The following is a 24,785-nucleotide window of genomic DNA, read 5'->3' as shown; positions in this document are numbered from 1 at the left end:
GAGATGGGAGGGGGCGGGGGAGAGAATAAGAGTCAAGGAATGGGTTAGGCCCAAAGAAGGAAGGGACAGACCTAAAGTGAGAAGGTTGGGAGGAACAGGCAGGCAGGAGGTGTCATTTTCTGGCATCATGGAGATCCTAGCAAATGGTTCTGACACTTTTTCTTTCCTACTTCACATGCATTTTCTTGATGCAGTTATCATGGCTGGTCTTCCTTCCTTTCTTTCTTTCTTTCTTTCTTTCTTTCTTTCTTTCTTTCTTTCTTTCTTTCTTTCTTTCTTTCTGACTTTCTCTCTTAGTCTCTCTTGCTCTCTCTTGGCATCATCAGGCTGTGGAAGATGATAATATTCATTAAGTATTCGGATATGGAACAGAATTATAGGTCACTGATGAATGAGTAAGGGACCAGAGTGAAAAATGATGAATAGAGTAAGGGCCTAGTGGCAAGGCTAAGATTGATGGAGTCTCCAAAAGTGTAAAGAAGAAGAGCAAAATTAGGTCCCTGCCTGTCTTGTCACGTCCATCTGAGTCTTGACAGCATCAGCATAGAAGGAAAAGGCTTTCCAGATATCTTGCATTGCTGGTGTTCATAAAGAGTTCTGTCTCAGAATTGCCAGCATGGAAATCCTGGTTGTTCATGAGGCTTTTCCTATAGGTGAACAGGATGGTGAAAGCATCACTTCCCAAGACAGAAGGAGTCCCAACTTTGCTGGCTCTTTTAAACCTCTGAACCTGTGCAGTGGGTTAAACCACTGAGCTGCTGAACTTGCTGACTGGAAGGTTGGCAGTTCAAATCCACGGGTCAGAGTGAGCTCTTGCTATTAGCCCCAGCTTCTGCCAACCTAGCAGTTCCAAAACATGCAAATGTGAGTAGATCAATAGGTACCACATTGGCAGGAAGGTAAATGGCGCTTCATGTTGTCATGCCGGCCACATGACCCAGGAGGTGTCTACAGACAGTGCAGGCGCTTCGGCTTTGAAATGGAGATGAGCACCAACCCCAGAGCCAGAAAGGGAAGCCTTTACCTTTATCTGTGTTTTGTTGTTTCTAGGCATTGAATGTTTGCCTTTGTGTTTGTGTATGCTGGAATCCCCCTTAAGTCACCTCAGGGAGATAGAGCGGAATAGAACTAAAGTATGTTGTGTTGTTGTTGTTGTTGTTGTTGTTGTTATCTTGGACCTCTGGATATATCCGTGTTCAGCATGCAGATTTGTACCTCCTTACATTGCTTTTTGACCAGGTCTGCATAACCTGTAGCCCTCCAGGTGTTCAGGACTCCAACTCCCAGAAGCCCTAGCCAGCTTGCCCAATGGTCAGGAATTTTGGGAGTGAAGTCTAAAACACCTGGAGAACTACAGGTGGTGCAGTCCTGCTTTAGATTATGACTATGCAAATTGCAGCACATTTATTTATTTATTTACATAATTTTTACCCCACCGTTCTCCCCAGGGGGACTCAAGGCGGCTTACAATAAATAGGCAAAAATTCAATGCCATATGGGCTGCATGAAGTCCGTGTAACTGCTTCCCTCAGCAAAGCATGTTTTGACAGTATAAACAAAGGGGCAGGAAATAAAATACAGTATTATTTATTGCAAGCTGTGGTATTTGATTACGTTATAGTAAACAGAACTCCAGTAATGGAACAGATAGCATAGTGGTAACATGAAAGGCCTGGGTGGTTTTCTGTGATTTCACACAATGTGATAGAAACTGGTTTGCACCTAGTTGTTGCTGTTGTAATTGTGTGCCTGCAAGTCATTTCCTACTGATGCTGACCCAGCCACCAAAATCATATGCTACTGAGAGAATGCCTGCCATAGATGTGGACGAAATGTCAGGAGAGAATGCTTCTGGAACATGGTCATACAGCCCGGAAAACCCACAACAAACCTGTGTTTCAAGCCATGAAAGCCTTTGACAACACAATCAATAACTTCTTGTATGCCCTAATAGGCTCAGGTCCAGCATTGTTTTCTTTACTAGGTGTATACTTTTACCTACAAAAGGCTTCTTGTTGATTTTATGGCCTATTCACTGCAAATAAAGACAGTTGAATTGACTTTGTGGTCTAGGAAGTCTCTGTCTTGCCTTCATCAGGATTGAATAAAGTCTGGTGAAGACTAGACTTAAGGGATCTTAGTACAGATTGCTGCCCTATGTTCAGCAGGTCTTTGTACACAAACATACATGTACAGAGGTTTACAGTTTTTGATTAGGGCTTAATTTGAGGGGAGGTCCTTTTTCTCATTGTATGCTATGACTGAGTTGCAAATCAGCATTGTTCTACTTAATTTCATTTGGAGTGACTTGGTTGTGGGGCCAGGCTTTCAAATAACAATTAGCAGCATTAATTATTATTATGTACGCTGGAACTCAATTGATAAAGAAACATATTCCATATACAGTAGAGTCTCACTTATCCAAGCCTCGCTTATCCAAGCTTCTGGATTATCCAAGCCATTTTCGTAGTCAATGTTTTCAATATATCGTGATATTTTGGTGCTAAATTCATAAATACAGTAATTACAACATAACATTACTGCATATTGAATTACTTTTTATGTCAAATTTGTTGTATAACATGATGTTTTGGTGCTTAATTTGTAAAACCATAACCTAATTTGATGTTTAATAGACTTTTCCTTAATCCCTCCTTATTATCCAAGATATTTGCTTATCCAAGCTTCTCCCAGCCCGTTTAGCTTGGATAAGTGAGACTCTACTGTACCTGTTTTAGTGAGTTATAGTACAATCATATACATGTGCTAAATATGCTAAGCTGGACTTTAAAGTTGCTTCTTAAAGTTCTTCTCTGGCTATCGTTTCATAAATGAGTGGCTGGCAGAGATGGTATTTTCAGCAGTAGGCACCCTAGCATCTGGAATAGTTCATTTTAAGTCCAAATTTATACTTCTGCTGGTTTTATTCTGATGGAAATTTTATACATACAGTCCCCAAGTTACAAACATCCGACTTGGAAATTATTCATAGTTACAAATGGGAATGAGACGACAGGAAGTGAGCGAAATCTACCCCTAAGAAGGGAAATTCAGTTACCATGGGGAAAAATGTCTCCACCGAAGCTTTCTCACCAATCCTTGTTTCCACTTCCACAAGCCAAATTTTTCAAAATCCAATTATCACAGGAATAGAAAATGAGGTGAAATCATCTGAACAGGGGCACAGACAGCAAGACAAACACAACCGAGGTGTTCACCCTTCCCTATACTATCTAAAGGTTATACATATAGAGAAATATGTTTTAATATGTGTATCTGTACACATATTACTGCTTTTGCAATGTTTACGTGTTTTAATTATTCTGCCTCGAGCTATGAGGAAAGGCGGCTAAGAAAAAAATTATGCACACAAACAGACACACACACACAGACACACACAGACACATACCTGCCTGGAGGTACAGTTTAAAAATGTACCTGTTCATGCTGACATACAAATTCAACTTAAGAACAAACCTATAGAACCTATCTTGTTCATAATTTAGTGGTGGCCTGCACTTGCACAAACATATAGGCAACCTACATATATTTATTGAACATACTGAGTATTTATGTTTTAGTGATCATCATTTGAGAAGTCAGTTTCTCATCTTCACATGTTTAATGTATAGTGTATCAGCTGTGCTGGTTTTATGGTGAATGGCCATATGCCAAAGAAGATGGATCAGGAGAAAACGGCTGTTTGTAAATGCTGTTCCTGACCTTTCCCCCCTACGAATATACCCCAGAATATGTTTTACTGCCTGAAAAATGTAAATCGGAATAAGCAGAGATTGTTTGCCCATTATGTTTAGTAGATGCTAAACTTATCTCCTACAGTAGCATTGCCTAAGCCTTTTCTGTGTTTTAGCTTGGCTTAACACACCTTAGGACTTGCGTGGTTTAGGAAGAATTCTGTCATAGCACCTTAGATCTCCCAAGAGTTGAAATATAGATTTTCATCATTTTGACCTCAGAAACAAGAATGCAAAATTTCAGATTTTCTTCCCAGTGGGCCACATAACTAAAAAAAAAGTGCATTATCAGGTAAGGTTTTTTGGTGTATGTTTTAGCATTTTGAGGGTTAAAATTTTTGTTTGTGGAAAGGTATTTGCTTTTTGCATAACATTTTTATGTATTTACACACAAAAACATCAATACATACAAGCTTTTTATTTTGAAAAATCACAGAAAAAAACCGCTGCAAGTTTTTTTTTTTTTGCTTTTATTGAAGGACAAAACAAATCTTACAATGCTTGACAATCTTTTGACAGGGTGTCTCAACATATTGTGATAGCCTTTTTCATCAAGGATAAGAACATCTGTGATTGTTCTTTACATTCTTAGCTAAGAATGTAATGCTGTGCGTCCTTTCCCTTATGGAAGTGGGGATGCAAGGATCTGTATGGGGCCAGACCTTGTCCATAGGGTCACACACATTATGGAGTCCTCTCCACAGTGGGATGATTTAAATCGTTCACTGGTGATTTGTTATAAAGCTTGTTTTTATGTCTGTATTTTTAATATGGGAGTATTGGCAGTTTGCTTTATCACTTTTTACTATAGAGTTCTTCAAATTTTATTGTTGAAGGGTATGGCTATGATTTTTCTTGATCTAATCTTCTCTGTATACCATCTGAATGGCAGAAAATGCAACCTATAAATAGTTGAACAAAGAAATGTATACTCTGCCCTCCATATCCATGGATTCTGCATCCACGCATTCCCTTATACATGGCCTGAAAATATTTCTACCTCAAAAAAGTTCCAAAAAGCAAACTTTGATTTTTGCCATTTTATTTATTTTATTTGCTACCCCATTATATATATTGAACATCCACAGACTTGAATTAAATTGAACTGATCTTCATCCATGCTGTTAAAGTTCCCAGTGGAGTAGAAGAACTAAGAGAAAGAGTCCTCAGACTTTTGGAACCATGGTATTGGTGTCAACACATAATACCAAAGTACTTACCCTGACCTCACTTTTCCTTCACTGTCAGCTTTGGCCTCAAACTAAAGTCTGTTTCACACAATTGAATTATAGCATTGTGCACTTTTAGTGGCCATGATTTTCTTCTACTGGGAGGGCCTTTTAAAGCCCTCATGCCTCACCAAAGTAAAAATCCCAGGAATCAATAGCATATAGCCATGGAAGTTGAAATGGAATCAAAGTACTATTATTGTGCAGCATGAAAGTCATTATACACAAAGTGTGTGATTGAATCCCCTGACCTCGTCTTCCTTTTTTTTTTTTTTGAAAGGAAACAGTGAGGATTTGTGTCTAGACTACTGAAAGATGGTGGGTTTTCATAACAACAGGAGAAGTGGCCTTATATTGTCTAACTAATAGCTGAGATGTGTGCTTGATAGAGATTGCCCCGGGAAATAGATAGTAAAGTTGGTGGGGTTTAAACTGAACTTCTAATTTTTTTTTAATGACAGATAAGGAGAAGAAAATGTCATTCCATCTGGACTATCTTGCCTGAAATGATTATTTCACTTTGTTTTGTGGTAGGGTTGGCTCTGCTTTTTCTTTTTGTTGTTAAGACTAATTTTTAGGTTTTGCTCCCCTCTCCCACTGAAGACGTTGTTGCCACACTTACATAGAATCCATGAACTTCATACTGCGCAAATAATGGGGTAGTTTCAAGCATATCTGTGGTGGCTTCATAAACATTATTTGATCTTTGGAGACATTGGCTTGTGGTTCATAAGATGACCTCTGATAGAACAGACCAATGGCCAGTCTGGTTTGGCATCCTTATTCTAGGATAAGCAGCCTTTGGCAAAAGCACAAGGAGGACATGAATTCAATAACTCTCTTGCAGTGCTTCAGATCCTGGAGATGGCATATAGTGGCCTTTGTGGTTAATAGTAGTAATTGTGTATGATAAAATACTATGGGTTAGGTAGACCTATAAACAAAGCACTGAGTTCTGAAGATGGAGTGTTTTGAATATTCATAAAATTTGAGTATACTGAGCACAGTGGTACATAGCCTTTCCTATAAAAAGCTTTCTTCTTCCTTCATTTCTACTATATTGAATAAAGTTGGGGCATGCTTTTATGACCCACACATTCTCATGGGGCTACCTCTAGATAATTCTTCCTTCCCTCTCCACTGCTACCTTGAACTATATTTCACTTCTGAGATTCTACCCTGAACACACTGCAGCAGTGCTGTGACTGGCTTGCATGAGTTGGGAGGAGTGAGAGTGGAATTTTCAATGAGGAATTAGCTGGAGTAATTATTAGTATTTCAGTAATTGCCATCATCAGGATGAGGAGAAAGGTTAATAAGGGGCTTTTTTTGGTAAATGCTTATTCCCTTGGGTGGAAGTGGGGAAACGAAGGGCAGGAAAATAGTCACTTCTTGGTAGTGTTGCTCAAATTTACAGGCAACTTTCTGTCCACAGTTTTGTATCTCTGCCTTCCTACATTCTGATTGCAGATGAGGTGTGAAAGATTTGTGATACGAATTATACCTTTACAGGCAGCTACAGTAAACTTCAGTTGGTGTTTAATTATACAGTAGAATCTATAAATCATCTATAAATTATATATAATTTATATTCCGATTCTTCTAGAGCCTGATATGGGTTTAAGTGCATGGAGCGAAACAGCCACGGAGTGCTTGGACTATAAACCATACACTATATATTTCATATTGTCTCACTCTTCTGGTACTAAAGAAATTTGGGTTCTTTGTATGCATTTCCTTCTTTGTTGCCATCACGATCCTGTTCCCTCAGTTTGCCACTAACCTGTACTGCACATGAATTTTATAACATATATATTAGAATGCCCTGTGGGACCATTGAGAAGAGACTCAAAGTGTTAACACATTTTGGCAAGTGTGTTCACTTCTCTGTGAATGCCTGGAGGGGTAACAAAGGGGAAGTGTGCTGAAAGCTTGTACAGCTGTGCATAACATTTCTATCGGCATCTCTTCTTTGTGGGCTCACATAAATTCACTCCTTGAGCAAAATTAGTTTGTTTAGTGGGTGCCACTAAAAAAAATCTTAGGTTTTGCCCATGTTTGATCTTCCCCATCATATATAGAAAGGCTTGTCTAAATCCCCATTTGTGCTAATTTTCTAAGATTACCATGCATCACTAAAAAAGTATTATAGATCTGCAAAGAGTTGTTATAAGAAGTGTGAATCATTAGAGCCATTTGGGGTAACTTCATGGGGAATTTTCAATGTGTAATATGGCGAGATAATAGCGAAAATGGAAGAGAGACAAGACATCTCATGTGTTCCTTAATATTCTTGCTGCCTACTGTTTCAGAGGAAGAAACTGAGAAAACCACCTCTGAGAATTCTTTCCCTGGAAACTCCTCTGAAATTCATGGGGTCACCATAAGTCAACATATGACTTGATGGCACATCTTGATGAACAAGATCTGGGTGTTCTCTGGAAGCTGATTCTCTTGCCTTGTTGCTTTCTCCAACTTGTAACTTCCTTGGCTTTTTTTTTTATTTGTTGAAATATTGCAGTAGATAGGTGTTATGGTTGAATTACTAGTGTAGCTACAGATTGATTTTAAAAACTCATGTGTAAAAAGTACTGATTGATTGGGCTATGAAGGTGGCCCATAAAAGCACTGTAAAGGCACATCTTTCATGGTAATTTAGTCTCTGGGAAACATTGTCATCTGCAAAAGAAGGAACACAATTCACTTTCTTGAAGACGATACCTCTGAACAAGATAATGACTATTAATTACAAGCTTTGAAAATCCAAAGTGTAAATAGTAAGCTTCAAGTAAAAATAAATAGTTTTTGAGCTAACCAAGTAGGACAAGTTCAGTTGCAACATTGGCAAAGCAAAAGGTCCAAACAGATTAAAGAAGGCATGATTTGGAGTGGGAAGGAGGCATCCTGCTATAGTGGTATATTAGGCAGTGTAGCATTCAGCATGTCCCTAGAGCTGTTGGAGAATTCCCCCAAGCCCATAGCCCTAGGCATCCACCTGTCAAGAGGAGGATTTGACATGCCATGCAGGCACACTCAACTGCCCAAGGCTCTCCTTCCTTCCTGCTTTTCTTTCCGAGGCAACTGCAAAGGAGGAGGTGGAGGAGGAGCCGCCCTCGTCATGGCCAGGGGTGGAGGTCTGGGAGAAGGGGAACATGTTGGCAAGGAGCAGCTGAGTGCAATAGCAGCAGAGGCCAAGGCATAGGTCAGGGAGGCCAGGAAGATGATCTGTCCAGGGCTAGTGCTGAGGCTGCATGTTACTGCCTCGGCCCTCAGTATGAGGACGCTGATGGGACAGTGAGAGAGAGGAGGGCCTGAGTAAAGAGCCCAAGGGGCCTTATCTGGCTCCCGGGCCTGGCTTTCCCCATATCTTATCTACAATGTTGAATTAATGTAGTTTGATGGCACATTTAATGCTATGCAATCATGGGAACTGTAATTTGGTGATGAATCAGCACTCTTTGGCAGAGAAGTCTAAAGACCTTGTGAAATTATGTTTCTTGTGATTTTATAGCACTGAGCCATGGCAGTTAATGTCTTGTCAAACTGCAATAATCCTACAGTGTAGATGCACCTATGGAGAGAACAGGGAGAACAGCCTGTGGAATGAATGCCTTCTGGTAAGCTTATTTTTTTGAACAAGGGTATCTTAACTCTAGCACCGCAAACCACTGTGAATGTTTTAAAAGAAGAGTGGTATGAACTTACTTTATACAAATAGATAGCAAGAAAACACTTTCGGAAACAATTGCAAAATCTATTGTTTGGGCTGGCTTGGGGAGATAAGAGTCAGATTTTGTGTATGCATTGGCATTTCTTTTGTCTGTTTTTTATTGTTCCTTGTTATATGCATTAATGTAGCACCAGTGGCACAGAGCCTTTGGAGTTGGAAACTGAAATAAATAAGTAGATAAACTTCAGTTGCATTTAGAAAGTAAGGTTGATTACTAATGCAGATATTCTAGTAACTTCAGATAGTGGCCTATTGACAAAGCTTTTAGCATTGAAATAGAAATAATTGACCAGCAGGGGGTTACAGACTCCTGTAATGACCTATATTTGATATGCAGGAGAAAGAGCTTACAGAATCAATGCGAAACCTTCTTTCAGGGCTGTGAATTTCAGGTTAACTGAAAGGCAGCTTCCCATGTTACAATAGAAGCATGTGTCGAAAGCGTACCCTATACCTGCTTCCACCCCGCAGTGTGTGAGGAGACTGACTGACATGGCTCCTTTTCATTGTGCCTGCGCCTTGGAAACTTGCAGCAGGGAGTCTGTGCCTCTTGTGGCTCCCTGTGGTGTGTTTGTGTGGCATTTGTGTGGTGGAGAATGAAGCCAAGTCAGGCACTCACATCTTAGAAACTGCCCAATATGAAATGGATTGTGATGATGACCTGAGTCAGGAAAGAACAGAAGGGAGAGGTTAGGAAGAGAGCTGATGGCGACAAGAAACTCATGAGTGTGGCGGGGAGATTTAGGTCCTTTGGTATTGGTGGAATAAAGCAAATTTCTAAGCAGCGGTTCTAGGAAGAGCACTGCAGGGCTTGCTAGAGGAATTGGCAGCCAGAGGCACATTCCAGGACTTCCTTGTCTTTGTGCAGTACAGCTATCAGGCAGCCTGAAATACTTCCTCATAACCTCACCTGCATTCCTGGACCCAAGCCTCTTTCCCTGTGGGAGGCCCACCTCTCCACATCTCTGCCTCTGCTGGTCCCTCTTTCTCAGCTCGGGAGTGTCTCGCTTAATCAAATACATTTGTTTTGTAAAACTGACTAAAAATAATCCAGGGCTGGTGAGCGCTGGATGCTGGCGGTGAATCAAAGGCACCGCTCTAATTAAACGGGCCCTAGTTTGTTTGTGAGCCGCATACATTTCCATGCTAATCAACCACACGCCAGGATCCTGCCTCCTAAGCCTCACTTCCTTTGCCTGATTGGAAAGTATGCAAATGGATGGAGGCAGTCTATTTATTGCAGCGGGGGAAAATGAAACTGCAAGACGCTCTGTGGGGCTTTATGGGGGGAGTGGGAGCGGCAGGGCTTTGGTTGTGGGTCTACTGGATAACCCAGTAATGAAGTGAAGTCAGTAGAACTCAGGAGTAACAAAAATAATTCCTTGCTTCTGCTGAAATAATGACATTTATTTCATATACTTCTGAGTGATCAATCTAGGTTTGTATCCTCTTGTCTACCTAGTACAATTTCAGTGGAGACTGGAACATGAGAAGTTCCCCTGCTGAATCAATCCAGTGGACTGTCCAGTTGAGTGTTCTGTTTCCGCAGTGACCCAACAGACAGTTTTGGGAAGTTCTCAAGCACAGCATGGGTATAGTAACATGGCCCCCTCCTGATAGGGCAACTTGCCCAAGGTCTTGGGATTTATAGACATGACCTTCATTTTGCCCTAAGTAAGCTGCAAACAGTTGCGCTCAGGAAATTCACAAAGGTGAAGGAACTGCATAGTTCAGGGGTCCCCAAACTAAGGCCCGGGGGCTGGATGCGGCCCTCCAAGGTCATTTACCTGGCCCCCGCCCTCAGTTTTATAATATAATATTTTATATCATTTTAAATAATATAATATATTGTATATACATATAATATTGATAATAATATTATAATGTTATACAGTATAATACTAATAATACCATATAATAATATTAATTATATGATATATATTACATATAATATTACAGTATTGTGGTATAGTTCAATATAGTAATATATAATGCTGATATTGTGCTATGCTAATAATATAATATATTGTATGTACATACAGCTGCTCTGAGTCCCCTTCGGGATGAGAAGGGCGGGATATAAATGTAACAAATAAATGTAGTAAATGAATAAATAAATAATTTTAGACTTAGGCTCGCCCAAAGTCTGAAATGAGTTGAAGGCACACAACAACAACAATTAACTTGACTATCTCATTGGCCAGAAGCAGGCCCACACTTCCCATTGAAATCCTGATAGGTTTATGTTGGTTACAACTGTTTTCATTTTTAAATATTGTATTGTTCTTTCATTGTTGTTGTTGTTTTGCACTACAAATAAGGCATGTGCAATGTGCACAGGAATTTGTTCCTTTTTTTTCTCCAAATGATAATTCGGCCCCTCCACAGTCTGAAGGATTGTGGACCGGCCCTCTGCTTTAAAAGTTTGAGGACCTCTGGCATAGTTAGTAAAATCCACAGGACTTCATAGGTGCTTAACATTAAATTCAGGACTGTAGTGTATGGAATTTAAACAATCCATTCCATTAAGCTTTGCAGGAATATGTGGGAATGTGGAGCTGACGATTTCCTGGTTCCACTTCAAATTTAAAGACAGTTTTACCTTCGGAAATGCTGGGAGGATCTTTGGTGTGTGGTTCAGCACTGTGAAGACAAAATAACAATTCTTACTGTCAACTCTTCATTTGCTTGTCCTCCTGATAGTAAATAGTTGTTGTAATTATTAGATCTTAATAATCTTTTGTCCTCCTTTTTTGAAGTCACCTACATGGGTGACCATCACTAGTTCTCTTGTTAGCAGACCATAATTGTGAAGATTTTTGTTCTCTTATTTGCTTCCTTGGATCTCCTTTTATTATTTTGTTTGGATAATCCCAGGTTCTCCCATTATGACCAACATAACCTGCTTTCTCTACATGATACATTGGGTTTTGTTTTGTTTTTTTTGTTTTTTTGGTGAAAGTGTAATGGTTTCCATCTTTTTTGTCCAGTGATGAAATATTCCAATTTTACAGGTCTCAAAGAACCTGGGTGATGTTGTGGTATATCATTACTATAACAGATGAACAGGAATGAATAAGTATCCAGGGGTTTTCTGCTGTGAGACAGGATAAGTTTACATAGCTCCTGCTCTCATAGTTCACACAAGTTGGGCGGGAGTGGTAGAAAGAATGTTCACCACAGAAAGAAATATGTTCTCTGAGCAAAAAGCTGGAGATGGCTCATTTCGAAAAGCCAGGTGGCAGTTGAATTAAGAGAATGAGCTCAATTGTATTTCCTCCCCACCATGTGTTGACTTGACCCTGTGATACCTTTTAATGCGGATGTAACCTCCGTAGTGAAAGCAAGTTCTTTAGGATAAGCTGTATTGTCACTGTGAGTGATAATGGGATTAAAGCATTTACTATACTCCCTACTATGCCTGGAACGAAGGTTTTGGTTGACCCTCTCATGAAACAGAAACAGACAAAAAAGAGAGGAAGAGACGTGAGCCTGGATGTAATGCAGAAATGGCAGTATACCTCCCCCAGCTCTTAGTATGTATCCTTTGCATTGTGAAGGCACCATACACAACTAAGCTGTGCCACATTACCTTGGATGCTCCCACCTTTTTTGATACCTCAGAAATTGTTTCACAGGCAACTATTAGATTGCTAAAAAGCTTAGTATGTGAGAAAACCTGTTTAAAATAATGTTTACGAAGTTTGATCCTTAATCTCCACAATAATTCTTGTGAAGAGAAGAGAGATGTTAAGTTTTAAAATGATTGGACTGATCCCTTACCAAAAGAGCTTAGGCCTCATTTATATTTCTGCAGTTAAAAATAATACAGTGGGACCTCAACTTAAGAGTGCTCTATTTTGAGTTAAGAGCCATCACTCCACCCGAGTTTTTCTTTGACTTAAAAACATTGTTTTGTGTTAAGACGTAGCACCAGTGGGATGCTAGCACAAGAGTACATGGCTTTAGGGCCTGTATGCCTCATGCTCTTGTTCGCTTTGAGAGATTGCTGTCCGCTTTGAAAAACATTGGATTAGTTGATTTGTGTGGTGTTTATTCTTGATATGTTCAGCTTCATGAAGAGAGAGAGCAAGAGAGGGAGGGAGGTTGAAATGTGTACAGTATGAAGAAAATGATGTTTCTGCCTCCTCAGTTTTGTGCTTCCTTGTCACAACTTTGTGCTTCTACCATTTTAAAGTTTATCTTTCTTTTTTATTGTTCCATGTGAATGTTCGTGTATACATTATTTGTTACATCTTCTTATTTAAAAATATGTAACAACAAAAAAAAGGGGGGGGGGGTTGGCAGACCGGAACAGATTAATAGCACTTCAATGGGAAATTTTGCTTTGAGATAAGAGCTTAGTCACTGAATGAATTAAACTCTTAAGCCAAGGTATCACTGTTGATTCTTCTCTCTCCTTCAGGTGGAATCTCCTTTCCTGTAGTTTGAAGCCATAGGACACGGAACAATGGCTTCAAACTACAGGAGAGGAGATTCCACCTGAACATCAGGAAGAACTTCCTCACAGTGAGGGCTGTTTGACAGTGGAACTCTCTCCCCCGGACTGTGGTGGAGGCTACTTCTTTGGAGGCTTTTAAACAGAGGCTGGATGGCCATCTGTCGGGGGTGCTATGAATGCGATTTCCTGCTTCTTGGCAGAGGGTTGGACTGGATGGCCCATGAGGTCTCTTCCAACTCTACTATTCTATGATTCTATGATTCCTCCTACTGCCTTTATTGTTACCTACATTCTCTGCCATATGCTTGTACGTGAGCTCACCTGTCAATTTATAGCGACCACCTCAAAATGTTTTTTTAGGCAATGAATACTTGGAAGTGATTTTGCTAGTTCCTTCTTCTGAAATATAGCCTACAGCACCTGGTATATTTTGGTAATCTCCCATTCAAGTATTACTGTAACCAGAGCTGCTCAGCTTCCATATAAGTTAAGAATTGGTGTTTTAGTGTATACTGTACTGTTCTCACCAGATATTTTTACTTCTTATATTATAGCATATTGCCTATCAGAATCTGATTCATTTATAGTCAGTTAGATTTAAATTGAATAACATTAATGGATATTGAAGTGCATAATGCAATTTTATTTTAAATGGAATAGAGATTGAGTTATTGGGTTATTGAAGTTTGTTTGATCAAAAAAAAGGGGGGGCAAAGAAATGGCAATTGAGGTAGGCTTCCTGAAAGGCTAAGAAGATTGAAAGATGTTTTTGTCAACTGGCCAGATAAGATAGATGGTTAGTAATTATTTCACATTAAAGAAAACAAATGCATAAACATATATAGGGTTGATCTTGATTCTTCATTTCTTATGCCCTTCTACCTTTGGCAACCAAAATATTGTTGGGATGATGTTCTTAGACATATTTATTGAACTGCTTTTTTTTCAATCAGGAGGATCTAGCAGGGCCATTAGTGGACTCCAAATTCTATAATGTACCAGCATAGAATTGGGAATTTATTCTTTTTGCTACCAAAAACATGTCACCTTTTTGTTTGTGTAAGAAATTGTATCTGCACATACTAACATTGTCCATTACTCTTTCAGATTTTGGTGGATTCTGGCAATCCTATCGGACGTGCGGCATTGCAGTATGAGAATGTTGTGGCCCATGAAGGGAGCTCCATCCTTCGGGACTTAGTGCTGAGCCCTGATCTCCAATACCTTTATGCCATGACAGAGAAACAGGTATGAAATCTTGTTCACAGCTGGCTCCTCTATTTATAAGCTCAGCAACAGTGAGGATCATTAACTGGATGAACAGCCCTTCCTATTTGTATAGTACATATGCCATATTTCTTCAGCACAAGTCTTTGCCACATGGCAAGAACTGTCAGCCTCTTGAAGCAACTAAATAAAAATATATTATAAGGATGCAGCATTCTTTCTATTAGTGTAGTTTTGATTAGACACTGAACTCATAAAATGAGTGCAGAGCTCATCACCGTAAATGTGCTCTGTAAATGACAGGCAGTTGATTCAACACTAGAGTGATGGCTCTCCTGGGGGAACCTTTTTTTAATGAACAAGTAGATTTCATCCTGTGATGGGTGACAGCTTATATAGAGGATTCTGTGTGCCTGGTGTTATAGCATGGCTCAGTGTGGCTATGCATTAATGTTTTGTGTGCATTACACATAATGGATTCTACTTAAGTTATAGGCACTTGACAGTGGTTGGTATTCCAGAACTGGTCATGAAAGGGGCTCTCAGGTTACTCAGTCCCAGTTGGATGTTTGTCCTCCCTGTTTATATGGACACACTTGCTAGTAAGGCACCTTGTCGTTACAAATTACTAAAGGCTCAAATTCATGATTGTTCATTTGATGTTGCCCAAATTGTTCACAGTTCTGTTGTTCATGAAAAACACAAGTGATGAGAATGCCTATGGTGATTTCAGCTAAGAAATCATACTTCTCTGCTACCCTTGTGTCTGCACAGTGTTGACCAGCAGACCTTTCTTGTGTGGTCAGTTTTATATTCTTTGCTCCATAAGATGAAAACAGCCCACTCAACAGTCCACTCTGAAGAATTTGCACAATATTATGCAGATGAAATCACTTGGATCAGTTCTGACTGCAGTTGATACAGGTCTGGTGGATGTAACCTTGGTTATTACATACCTTTAGATTTCTTCAGCCTGAGGATGTGGATTCATAGTTTTAAAAAAACCCAGAAGGGGTAAGAGGAATAGTGAATACAGCAGAGCAGGTTCAGATTCTTTTTAAAAGATGCTACAGTGAGGCCATCAATGAAAAAGATCCTTGCTGGGATGGAGAAGTAGCTCCTAGCTCAAGAGGTTCCTGAAAGAGATGGACTAGCACCCATTTCAATCTGGCTTCAAGCCAGGATATAGAATGGAGACAGCTTTAGTCACCTTGGTGGGTGCCCCACTCTAGGAGTTGGAAAAAAAAAGCTTGACTCGGGGAATGAGCATGAGAAATGAAGAGATCATAGAGAGATACCCCATCAATGGCAGAAGGAGTTAGATCCTCTAACTTGGCATTCCTATTTTTATCAGATTGTTATGCCAACAACCCACCTTATACATGAATGAGGAGGATGCGGATGTGTGTTATTTATCTACTACTATCACATTTAATTTGGCCTGAAGACGACCCAGTTTCTTCCTAGTCATAGTATGTCAGTTCTGAATGAATACTCTTGTGTCTGTGGAATTAATAATATCTGAGTCTGACTAGAGGGGAAAATAAATTTATTATTAAGGTGCCAATGAATCATAGGTACATAAAACATCTCCTCTAAAACAGACTTGTTAGGCTTCTTTTGCAAGAGCTCTGTTTTTTGAGAGATTGTCTCTGCTGCAAGTATTAGGGAAACTACTTTGTTGCTCCAGCAAGTTGAAAAGGTGCTGGTGTGGGCAAGGAGCTAGTATGATGTCTGAGTATCATTCTTAGATCTGCGATACCATCACCCAAGGTGCTAGGTTTTCTGAAATGTTTACACTGGTAACCTCCAGTTTGGGGTTACAGTTGTATCTTATAACTCCTTTTCAGTATAATTGGTTCTTGGGTAGGAAGCAAAAAGATAGACACAATTGGTGCAGTAATAAGATTTTAACTAGGGAAGTGAGACTTTTCTCTTTTGGTGCTGGTTAATGGTAGAAGCTATGAGAAATGAGACTGTTCAAAAATCTAGATAAAGTATTATATGCAGGAAAGGATATATGTGAAAAATGTAAGTGAATACATAAAAGGTGTTAAATTTTTAAAAGGTTTTTTGTTCCTTGACTGTCATCAGTCAAAATGGAGACAGTGATCAAGAAATTGCAAGAAGACTAAGCCTTGGAAGGGCAGCTATGAAAAAAGTGAATGATATGCCCAGAAGTCAAGATATATAATTGCATACCAAACCCAGGATCATCTGATTTCTCTTTGTGGATGTGAAAGCTGGATATTGAGGAAAGCTTGGTGAAGTTGAAATCAGCAGGAAATGAGGAGACCTTCATGAAGAAAGGAGAAAAGCTTAAGGAATGACAGCTGCCTAGTCAATTTTCTTTGGGAAATCTAGTATAAAAGGACTCCTAGGCACCTGATTCAGTTCATCAGTTCTAGTGTATCTGTTTTTGCATTTATAATAATAAATTATAAACTTTATTTTTATATACATAGCATTACTGCATATTGAACTACTTTTTCTGCCAAATTTGTTGTCTAACATGATGTTTTGGTGCTTAATTTGTAAAATCATAACCTAATTTGATGTTTAATAGGCTTTTCCTTAATCTCTCCTTATTATCCAACATATTCGCTTATCCAACATTCTGCCGGCCCATTTATGTTGGATAAGTGAGACTCTACTGTATAAAGAATTATTCTGATGACAACTCTACTAGGCCTAGTCATTCAAACGCGCTCCGGAACAGCCATGTTTTCAATTCCCAGTGGAAAATGGGTAGGGAAGGAGCTAACCTGATCTCCCTGGGGAGAGAGTTCCATAGCCGGGGAGCCACTGCCGAGAAGGCCCTCTCCCTCGTCCCCACCAGTCGCATTTGAGACAAAGGCGGGAGCGAGAGGAGCGCCTCCCCGGATGATCTTAGGGTTCACGTCAGTTCATAGGAGAGGAGGCGATCACGGAAATAGGCAGGTCCTGAACCATTTTAGGCTTTATAGGTAATAACCTGCACCTTGAATTGGGCCCGGAAACTTATCGGTAGCCAGTGGAGCTGTTTAAACAGAGGAGTTGAGCATTTTCTGTAACTAGCTCCTGTTATTAATCTGGCTGCTGATCTTTGAACCAACTGAAGTTTCTGAACTGTCTTCAAAGGCAGTCCCACATAGAGTGCATTGCAGTAATCCAACCTGGAGGTGACTAAGGCATGGACCACCATGGCCAAGTCAGACTTCACGAGGTACAGTCGCAGCTGGCGCACAAGCTTTAACTGTGCAAAAGCCCTCCCGGCCACCACCGACACCTGAGCATCAAGTGTCAGCGCTGAGTCCAGGAGGACCCCCAGACTGCGGACCTGCGTCTTAAGGGGGAGTGCAACCCCGTCGAGTGCAGGTTGCCACCCTATGCCCCAATCGACCACACGACTGACCTGGAGGACCTCTGTCTTGTCAGGATTAAGTTTCAGCTTGTTCATCCTCATCCAATCCATCACAGCAGCCAGGCATCGGTCAAGGATCTGAGGGGCTTCCTTGGAGTTTGGTGGAAAGGAGTAGTAGAGTTGAGTGTCATCTGCATAGAGATGGCACCCAACTCCAAAACTCCAGATGACCTCTGGATTTCAGATGTGAACAGAAATAGGAATGAAAGCCATACAGATCAGGTATTTAAACATAAATGGAGAAACACAGAGTCTCGACAGCCTGTCATATCCTATGATGGGCCTTCATTAGTTGCTGGTGCTTAATTCTAGGTCTCGGACCTGCTGTAGATACCAAAATCCATTGGTGCTCAAGTCCCATTATGGGAGAGTAAAATGGTTTTCATTGTGTAAAATCACAAAATGTGTGTGTGTTTGTGTGTGTATGCGTATGTATATACAAGTTGTGAACAGTTGAAGAATGGATTCAGAATCTCTGTCTACAGGGGACGGCAGTACTACTTTCTTTAGACAGCTGTTCATTCAAACATAGGCTTATGTAGCCTACCTCGCTTTAGATGAACTCTGTATGTAAAATATTATTGAATAATTTGAGACGGCTGCCCTAATTTGGTCCATATATCTTTTTTTTCATTTGCAAGCACCTTTTCTGTGGGTACTGCATGGGAAGTAATGTTAATTGACTGTATAAAACAAAGCTAAAGTGAAGGCAGACAGAAAGGCGAGGCAAGCACACATCCTTGAGGATGGCTTTCTTAAGTAGAACCACAGGTCATTCCTTGGTGTGAATGGAAGAGTAAATCCACACTGGTCAAGGAAGATATTTCATCACTTTATATGGAAAGCCCCCTGGAGGTGTTGTTTATGGGGAAGGATGGGCAGAAATCTAAAGATTTCTTTAGGGAGAGGATTGATTGCATATGTGTACATGATTGCATACAATTTCCAATTCTTTATCAAGCACTTTACAAGACTGAGATCGATTACTGTTGTTTTTACCTGCAGCAATCAATGTATTTTACAATTTTTAATCAGGGGGGCATTGTGAAGTTGTGATGTTTATGTTGGCTGTTTATTGTTTTATGTTATTGTTTTTGCACTTTTTGTATTTTGCATGTTGCACCTTGTGTGCTTTGTGAACTGCATTGAGTCCCTCCGGGAGATGGTGGCAGGGTATATAATGTTTATTATTTATTATTTTATAATCTTCAGAATTCAACATTATAAATTGAAGTGAAATGAATTAATAAAATATTTAATCTGGGAGTCATTTGAAGCAGAAAGTGAACTGTCAAAAAAAAGAGAGAGAGAGAGAGAGAGAGAGAGAGAGAGAGAGAGATAAGCAGGTATGTCGAATATTATTGCCATTTAGACCAGAAAATACAAGAAGAAAGTTTTAAAAATCTGTTTTTACATTGCACTCCTCCTTTTCATTTGAGCTCCAGCCTGACCAAATCAGATGTTTTCTGTAGCGTGTAGAGTCCCCCCCCCCCCCCGCCCCCTTTCACCAGTGATTAGCAGCGTTTACTGAAATCCCAAATCCCCTCGGAATGCATGCCTGTCTAACCCTTTCAGGCTTGCACGCCTTGGTGCTAAATTGCTCTGTGAAAATGGCCTCTTTGTTTGTAATGATGGAGACACTGGCTGAAGTGGCGGCACACCTGCTACTATTGAAAGCAGGGCTCCCCCAACAGTCCGCGTGCCCCTTTGATAGGTAAATGATCATGCTGGGCTGGAAGAATCCCAGGCACTTGATTGCCCAGGGACCTTGTAGCTGATCCTGTCCTGGAGATTTCAAAAGCTATATTTGGCTTGCTATTACGACTAGTTCACAGAAATTTAATTTTTATCCACTAGACGTGGGCAAGAGCCTTACAGGACCTCTGGGTGATGTCAGTATTTTTGACCCTTCAGGTGAAAATATGCTGCCTTAATGTGATTGCAAGGTGGATCATTTTGGCAGCATGTGGCAGGATGTGCAGGGCACAGATATTGTGGCTTGCTGCTGTTGCATTAGCTTAAGTGAGGTGTTTGGCGGCTTCATCCACCATTTAGGAGCAATCTCTGGGGAGGACGAGTGATATCTTACCCTCCCCCTTGCCTACTTCAATCTCTTTTAGTAGCCTTGGAGAAAATCTTGAGATTCTTGCCTCTTGGTTTCTGCCTGCTTGTGTCATTTTATATATTAATTTTCAGTTTATGGAGGATTAGGGTTTGGAATGTTTAAGTGTAGAGAATTTGGGGACTAGAGGCCAGATGCAGCCTGTAGGGCCATGGGATTCCTTTTCAATCATACCAATCATCGACAGAGCAAATGGGCTTTTAAAAGAAAGTGTAATGCTAGTCAAAGTTTTAAAATTGCTGGGCATGGGCATGATTGGGGCAGAGAGACAGTTTGAGTACCCCTATCTTTCCTATGCAGATCTCCTGTTGGACTTAAAAAAATACCATAGTTGCCAATGGAGATTTTTTAAAAAAATAAATTTTGTCTTCTAAAAAGATTCCTTTATGGTTATACGTAAAAATCTAATTTCTGCGGAGAAGCGAGTTCAACTGTGGAGCATGTGCCTTGCAGCAAGGAAGGAAAAGCCGAGTCTCTCTGGCTGCCAGGCTGCCCCCTCTAGTTGTGGTTGGGAAGCTGTTGATCATCACTTTCTCGATTGGCAAGCACATTGTTTTTATCATGAAAAGGCTTTTGGACAAAATTCTGTCTGTTGGCTTAGTCTTGTCCTGTTTTCAAGTGCAGAAGAGGTCATCACATTGCAATAAAAAATTGCAACACCTTCATACCAGCTGGAGCTAGGAATGTGTTTTGCATGTATCACTTAAGAAGTAAGGAATCTGGCTACAGGTCATTTTCAGCAGATTCCTACAGGGAGGGATATGATGTATAGTACCTCTAAGTCAGCGGTTCTCATCCTTTGGGTCCCCAAGTGTTTTGTCCTGCAACTCCTAGAAATCCCAGCCAGTTTACCAGCTGTTAGGACTTCTGGGAGTTAAAGGCCAAAACATCTGGGGACCCACAGTTGAGAACCACTGCTCTAAGTATTGGTGATGGTAGATGGAATAATCTGCTCTCAATTTATACTTGAGGTCAACATATACATGAATATATATGATAAGTTTTGTTTAATCCTGGCCATTTGCATCAAAGCCTTTTGACGTGGTAGCTAATTAATGACAAAGGTGATAATGATTCATTTTATAGGCATGGTCCACATGTCCTTGGAGCCAACAAGAGATCTCGAAAGATTGCTTAAAAGGTTGTGATGATGGGAGCTCAAAAACCTTGTCTTCTGCAGGTCTTTTTCTTTCCCTTTCGATTTAATAAAAGCAGCTCTTACCCACAGCCTACTGTTATCAGGGTGTTGGTGGAAAGTAATTAAATGAGCAGTTGTAACAGAGCTCAAAGGGCCTGAGGAATGAGGGGGGTTTAATCAAATTTGGAGGAGCAATTAATAAAGAGCTTGTAACCCTTTAAGGGCATGTCCTGCTGTCAGATTAAGAAGAGTGTGGATTATGACTAGACTTTGGAACAGAAATAGGGGAATGCAGAATTCCCTAAGATTCCTATGAAGATTTTATTATATTGGCTATTTGATGGCAGTCGTAAGATTTTGATAGGGAGCTAGGTGTAACTCTAGGTTTCTTATAGTGAATGTGTGCCTTTTGCCATCACTGTTCAGGACAAAGTTTTGAACATGTATTGTGGCCAAAGCTAGACTACTGAAGAAATTCCAAATTTCATGTTCAGAGTAAATCATGCACATATCATAATTTACATTTATCTACTTTTTTCTTCGTGTACTCTGTGAATGCACACTAATGGAGAGGCTGCGCCTGCGCAGGTTCCAACGGAAACTCTTCCCAAGCTGAAGTTTAAATTTTGGCGGTAGCCACGCCCCTCCGTCCCCGGAGGGCATATAAGGCAGCCCTCGGCGGTTGCTCCCCAGTTCCTTTTTTTCCGCCGCAAGGTTCACTTCGGACTCTCATGTCTACGACTCGCTTTAAGCGCTGCACTCAGTGTGCCGCTAAAATTCCCGATTCCGACGGCCACGCCAAGTGCCTCTACTGCCTCGGGGAGGCACATGTCGTCGGTACCTGCCGTTTCTGCCTGGCCCTGACGGCTCAGGCTAGGAAAAATAGAGCCGCGAGGCTTAGAGCAGCGCTCTACGAAAAATCGCTTGCTCCTGAACCCGTTCCGTCGACTTCGGGCACGAAGCCGTCGGTCGACCCGAGATCGATGTCGGCTCCAACGGCTAAAGCTCCCTCGGTCTCGTCCAGGGCGTCCAGAGCCTCCAGATCGGCTAAAGCCGCCAAACCGCCGTGCACACTCACCACGGCCACGATGTCGACACGTTCCGGTCGAGTCGGCCCTTCCTCGACATCGAGCTCGGTGGCCTCCGTTTCCTCGGCCCGATCCCATCTCGGGGCCCCTCCATCGACCTCTGCGATGAAGATCGCCTTTAAGAGGGCTCATGAGGAAGCTCGTCGGACACAATCCGACTCAGCTATGGTCCCGCCTACACCGGGAAAATCCATGAGGGTTTCGTCAAAGCAACCGCTCGCAAAGAAGAGGGCTACCCAGCGTTCCTCTTCCTCTGCCTCCTCCAAGATGGACGTCCCCTCTTCGGCGACTTCGTCCAGAAAGTCCTCTCCAATCCCTCCCGCTCAGCGGCCTCGTCAACCTTCTCCTCAGCAACTTTCTGATGGCGAACTGCAGGACTCACCCCACCACTCTACCCAGACAGTGGTCAGGGTGCCATCTCCTCGACCTGCTGCCTCTCATCGCCCGTCTCGACAACAGCTTTTTCCCCCGACCTCGACACCGGAGCGGGGTAGACAAACCGCCCGCCTGGCTCGAGCGGCCCAGGCCTCGGCCTCTAAGGAACCTCGGTCACAGATGGCTCCTGCTCTTGAGGCTTTGCCACCACCAGAGACTGTGTTGTCGTCTCCCCCTCAGTCCCCTCAAGGGGCTGAGGACGATGAGATTGATATCGATCGCCCTGATTCCGCTCTCTCGGCCTCGGTGGTATCTCTAGGCCTTGATCTCTCTCCTCCTCATGATGCCTATGAGGTGGACCCTCCTTCGCCTACCGACAACATTCGGGCCTTCTCCGAACAGATGGTTAGAATGGCTGATGCCCTGGGTCTAGAAATCAAACAAACCTCTAAGGCAGTGTCTGACCCGGTTTTCAAACGGGTCCAAGCCCAGGCCCCCCCGGCCACGCTTTTGCCGTTTCTGCCTTACCTCCTGGATGTCATCCAATCATCGTGGAAGACTCCTTCCTCGATTCCTCCTACCTCGAAGAGGATTGAGTCTTGGTATCGTACAGATGACGACACCTTAGAATGGCTTAAACATCATCCCGACCCAAATTCCATGGTTGTTAAAGCTTCTCAAACTTCCGGTCGTGAATCCACTACCCCTGCAGATAGAGAGGGCAAGAGATTTGACGCGGTCGGCCGAAAGCTCTACTCCGGGGCCCTTCTACTTTGTAGAATGGCGAACTATGGGGCCTGTATGGGGGCCTACCAGCAGATCCTTTGGGAAAAAGCTCAGCCCTTCTTCTCGAAGTTGTCCGACGAAGACCGGTCGGTTATGTCCACCCTCCAACAAGAGGCCGACTCGCTAGCACATCACCAAATCCAGATGGCTAAGCATACGGGCGACACGGCCGGCAAGATGATCGCCCACGCCATTGCCATTCGTCGCCACGCCTGGCTGAGGTCGTCCGGTTTGTCTTCCTCCTCGAGGCAGGTCATCGAGGACCTCCCCTTCGACGCCATGGGCCTCTTTAATTCTGGCACCGACGACAAGCTCAAAACCAATCATGACTTTAAAGTTCTGGCCACTAAATGCGGCGATCAACCCCAAGCTCACCGCACCAAGTGGTTTCCTCAACGCTTTCGTCGCTTCCCGCCTCCCTCTTACCGCCATCAATCCTTCAGGCGTCCCTCGGTATCGAACAACCAGAACCGCCAACAGCCCCGTCGGGCTGCTCAACCACAAAGACAACGCGGCCGGGCCACCCCCACCGCTGGTCAACCTCTCTGGCGTTCCTGACGCCATCTCTCTTTCCAAAGACTCTTTCTACGGTACCGATGCAGCTCTCATTCCTCCGCACCCCTCTCCTTCACCGAATCAACCTCATGGTCTCTTTCTAGACCGCCTGGCTCCCTTCTTTCACCGGTGGAAATCTATTACTTCAGATGCCTGGGTTCTCAAAATTGTCCAAGAAGGCTATGCCTTAGAGTTCGAGGAACTCCCGCCCACGGGTCAGGTCCTTCTCTCCAACCCTTCTCAAGAAATTCTCGCAGAGGTCGATGCCCTCCTCGCCAAAGGGGCTATTCGGCCTTCTCCATCGGTACAGGACCCTCAAAGCTTCTTCTCCAGATACTTTACGGTCCCGAAGAGGGGTGGGGGCCTCCGCCCAATTCTGGACTTACGCATGCTCAATGCCTTCATACGTCCAACCAAGTTCAGGATGGTCTCCATCGCCTCCATCCTCCCGATGCTTCAGCGCGGAGACTACTTCGTGTCTATAGACCTTCGAGACGCTTATTTCCACGTGGCGATTCGAGAAAACCACAGGCGCTTCCTCTCTTTCAAAGTTCTCGACCAGACCTACCAGTTCACCGTTTTACCCTTTGGCCTCGTTACGGCCCCAAGGGTCTTTACCAAAGTCGTCGCTGTCGTGGCCGCCCACCTCCGGCTCCAGGGGATCACAGTCTTCCCTTATCTAGACGACTGGCTTCTCGTCGAATCCGACCCTTTCCTTCTTCGACGTCACGTCAACTACACCCTCTCTCTTCTAGAATCTCTCGGTCTCCAACTAAACCCCGAAAAATCTCACCTCACTCCGTCGAGCAAAATCCGCTTCATCGGTGCCCTGTTCGACTCAATCTCTCGGACTGTCTCTCTCCCGCTCGACAGGTTCCTAGCCCTCCGCCAACAGATCATCTTTTGCGAGACCCA

General features: G+C 42.3%; 1 protein-coding gene across 7 annotated transcripts in view; it reads left to right on the top strand.

The window, feature by feature from the left end:
* plxna1 (plexin A1) overlaps window positions 1–24,785 on the top strand; it is a 389,627-nt gene that overhangs the window by 181,584 nt on the left and 183,258 nt on the right. For all 7 annotated transcript variants that reach the window (XM_062969812.1, XM_062969808.1, XM_062969807.1 and 4 more), the window contains exon 4: window positions 14,284–14,424. In XM_062969812.1, coding sequence (XP_062825882.1) covers window positions 14,284–14,424 — 141 coding nt within the window. The remainder of the gene's footprint in view (window positions 1–14,283; window positions 14,425–24,785) is intronic.

The sequence above is a fragment of the Anolis carolinensis genome, chromosome 2 (assembly GCF_035594765.1).
Source record: "Anolis carolinensis isolate JA03-04 chromosome 2, rAnoCar3.1.pri, whole genome shotgun sequence".
NCBI classification, from domain to species: domain Eukaryota; kingdom Metazoa; phylum Chordata; class Lepidosauria; order Squamata; family Dactyloidae; genus Anolis; species Anolis carolinensis.
Note: the sequence above shows the minus strand (reverse complement) of the source record. Positions and strands in the feature narration are given on the sequence as shown.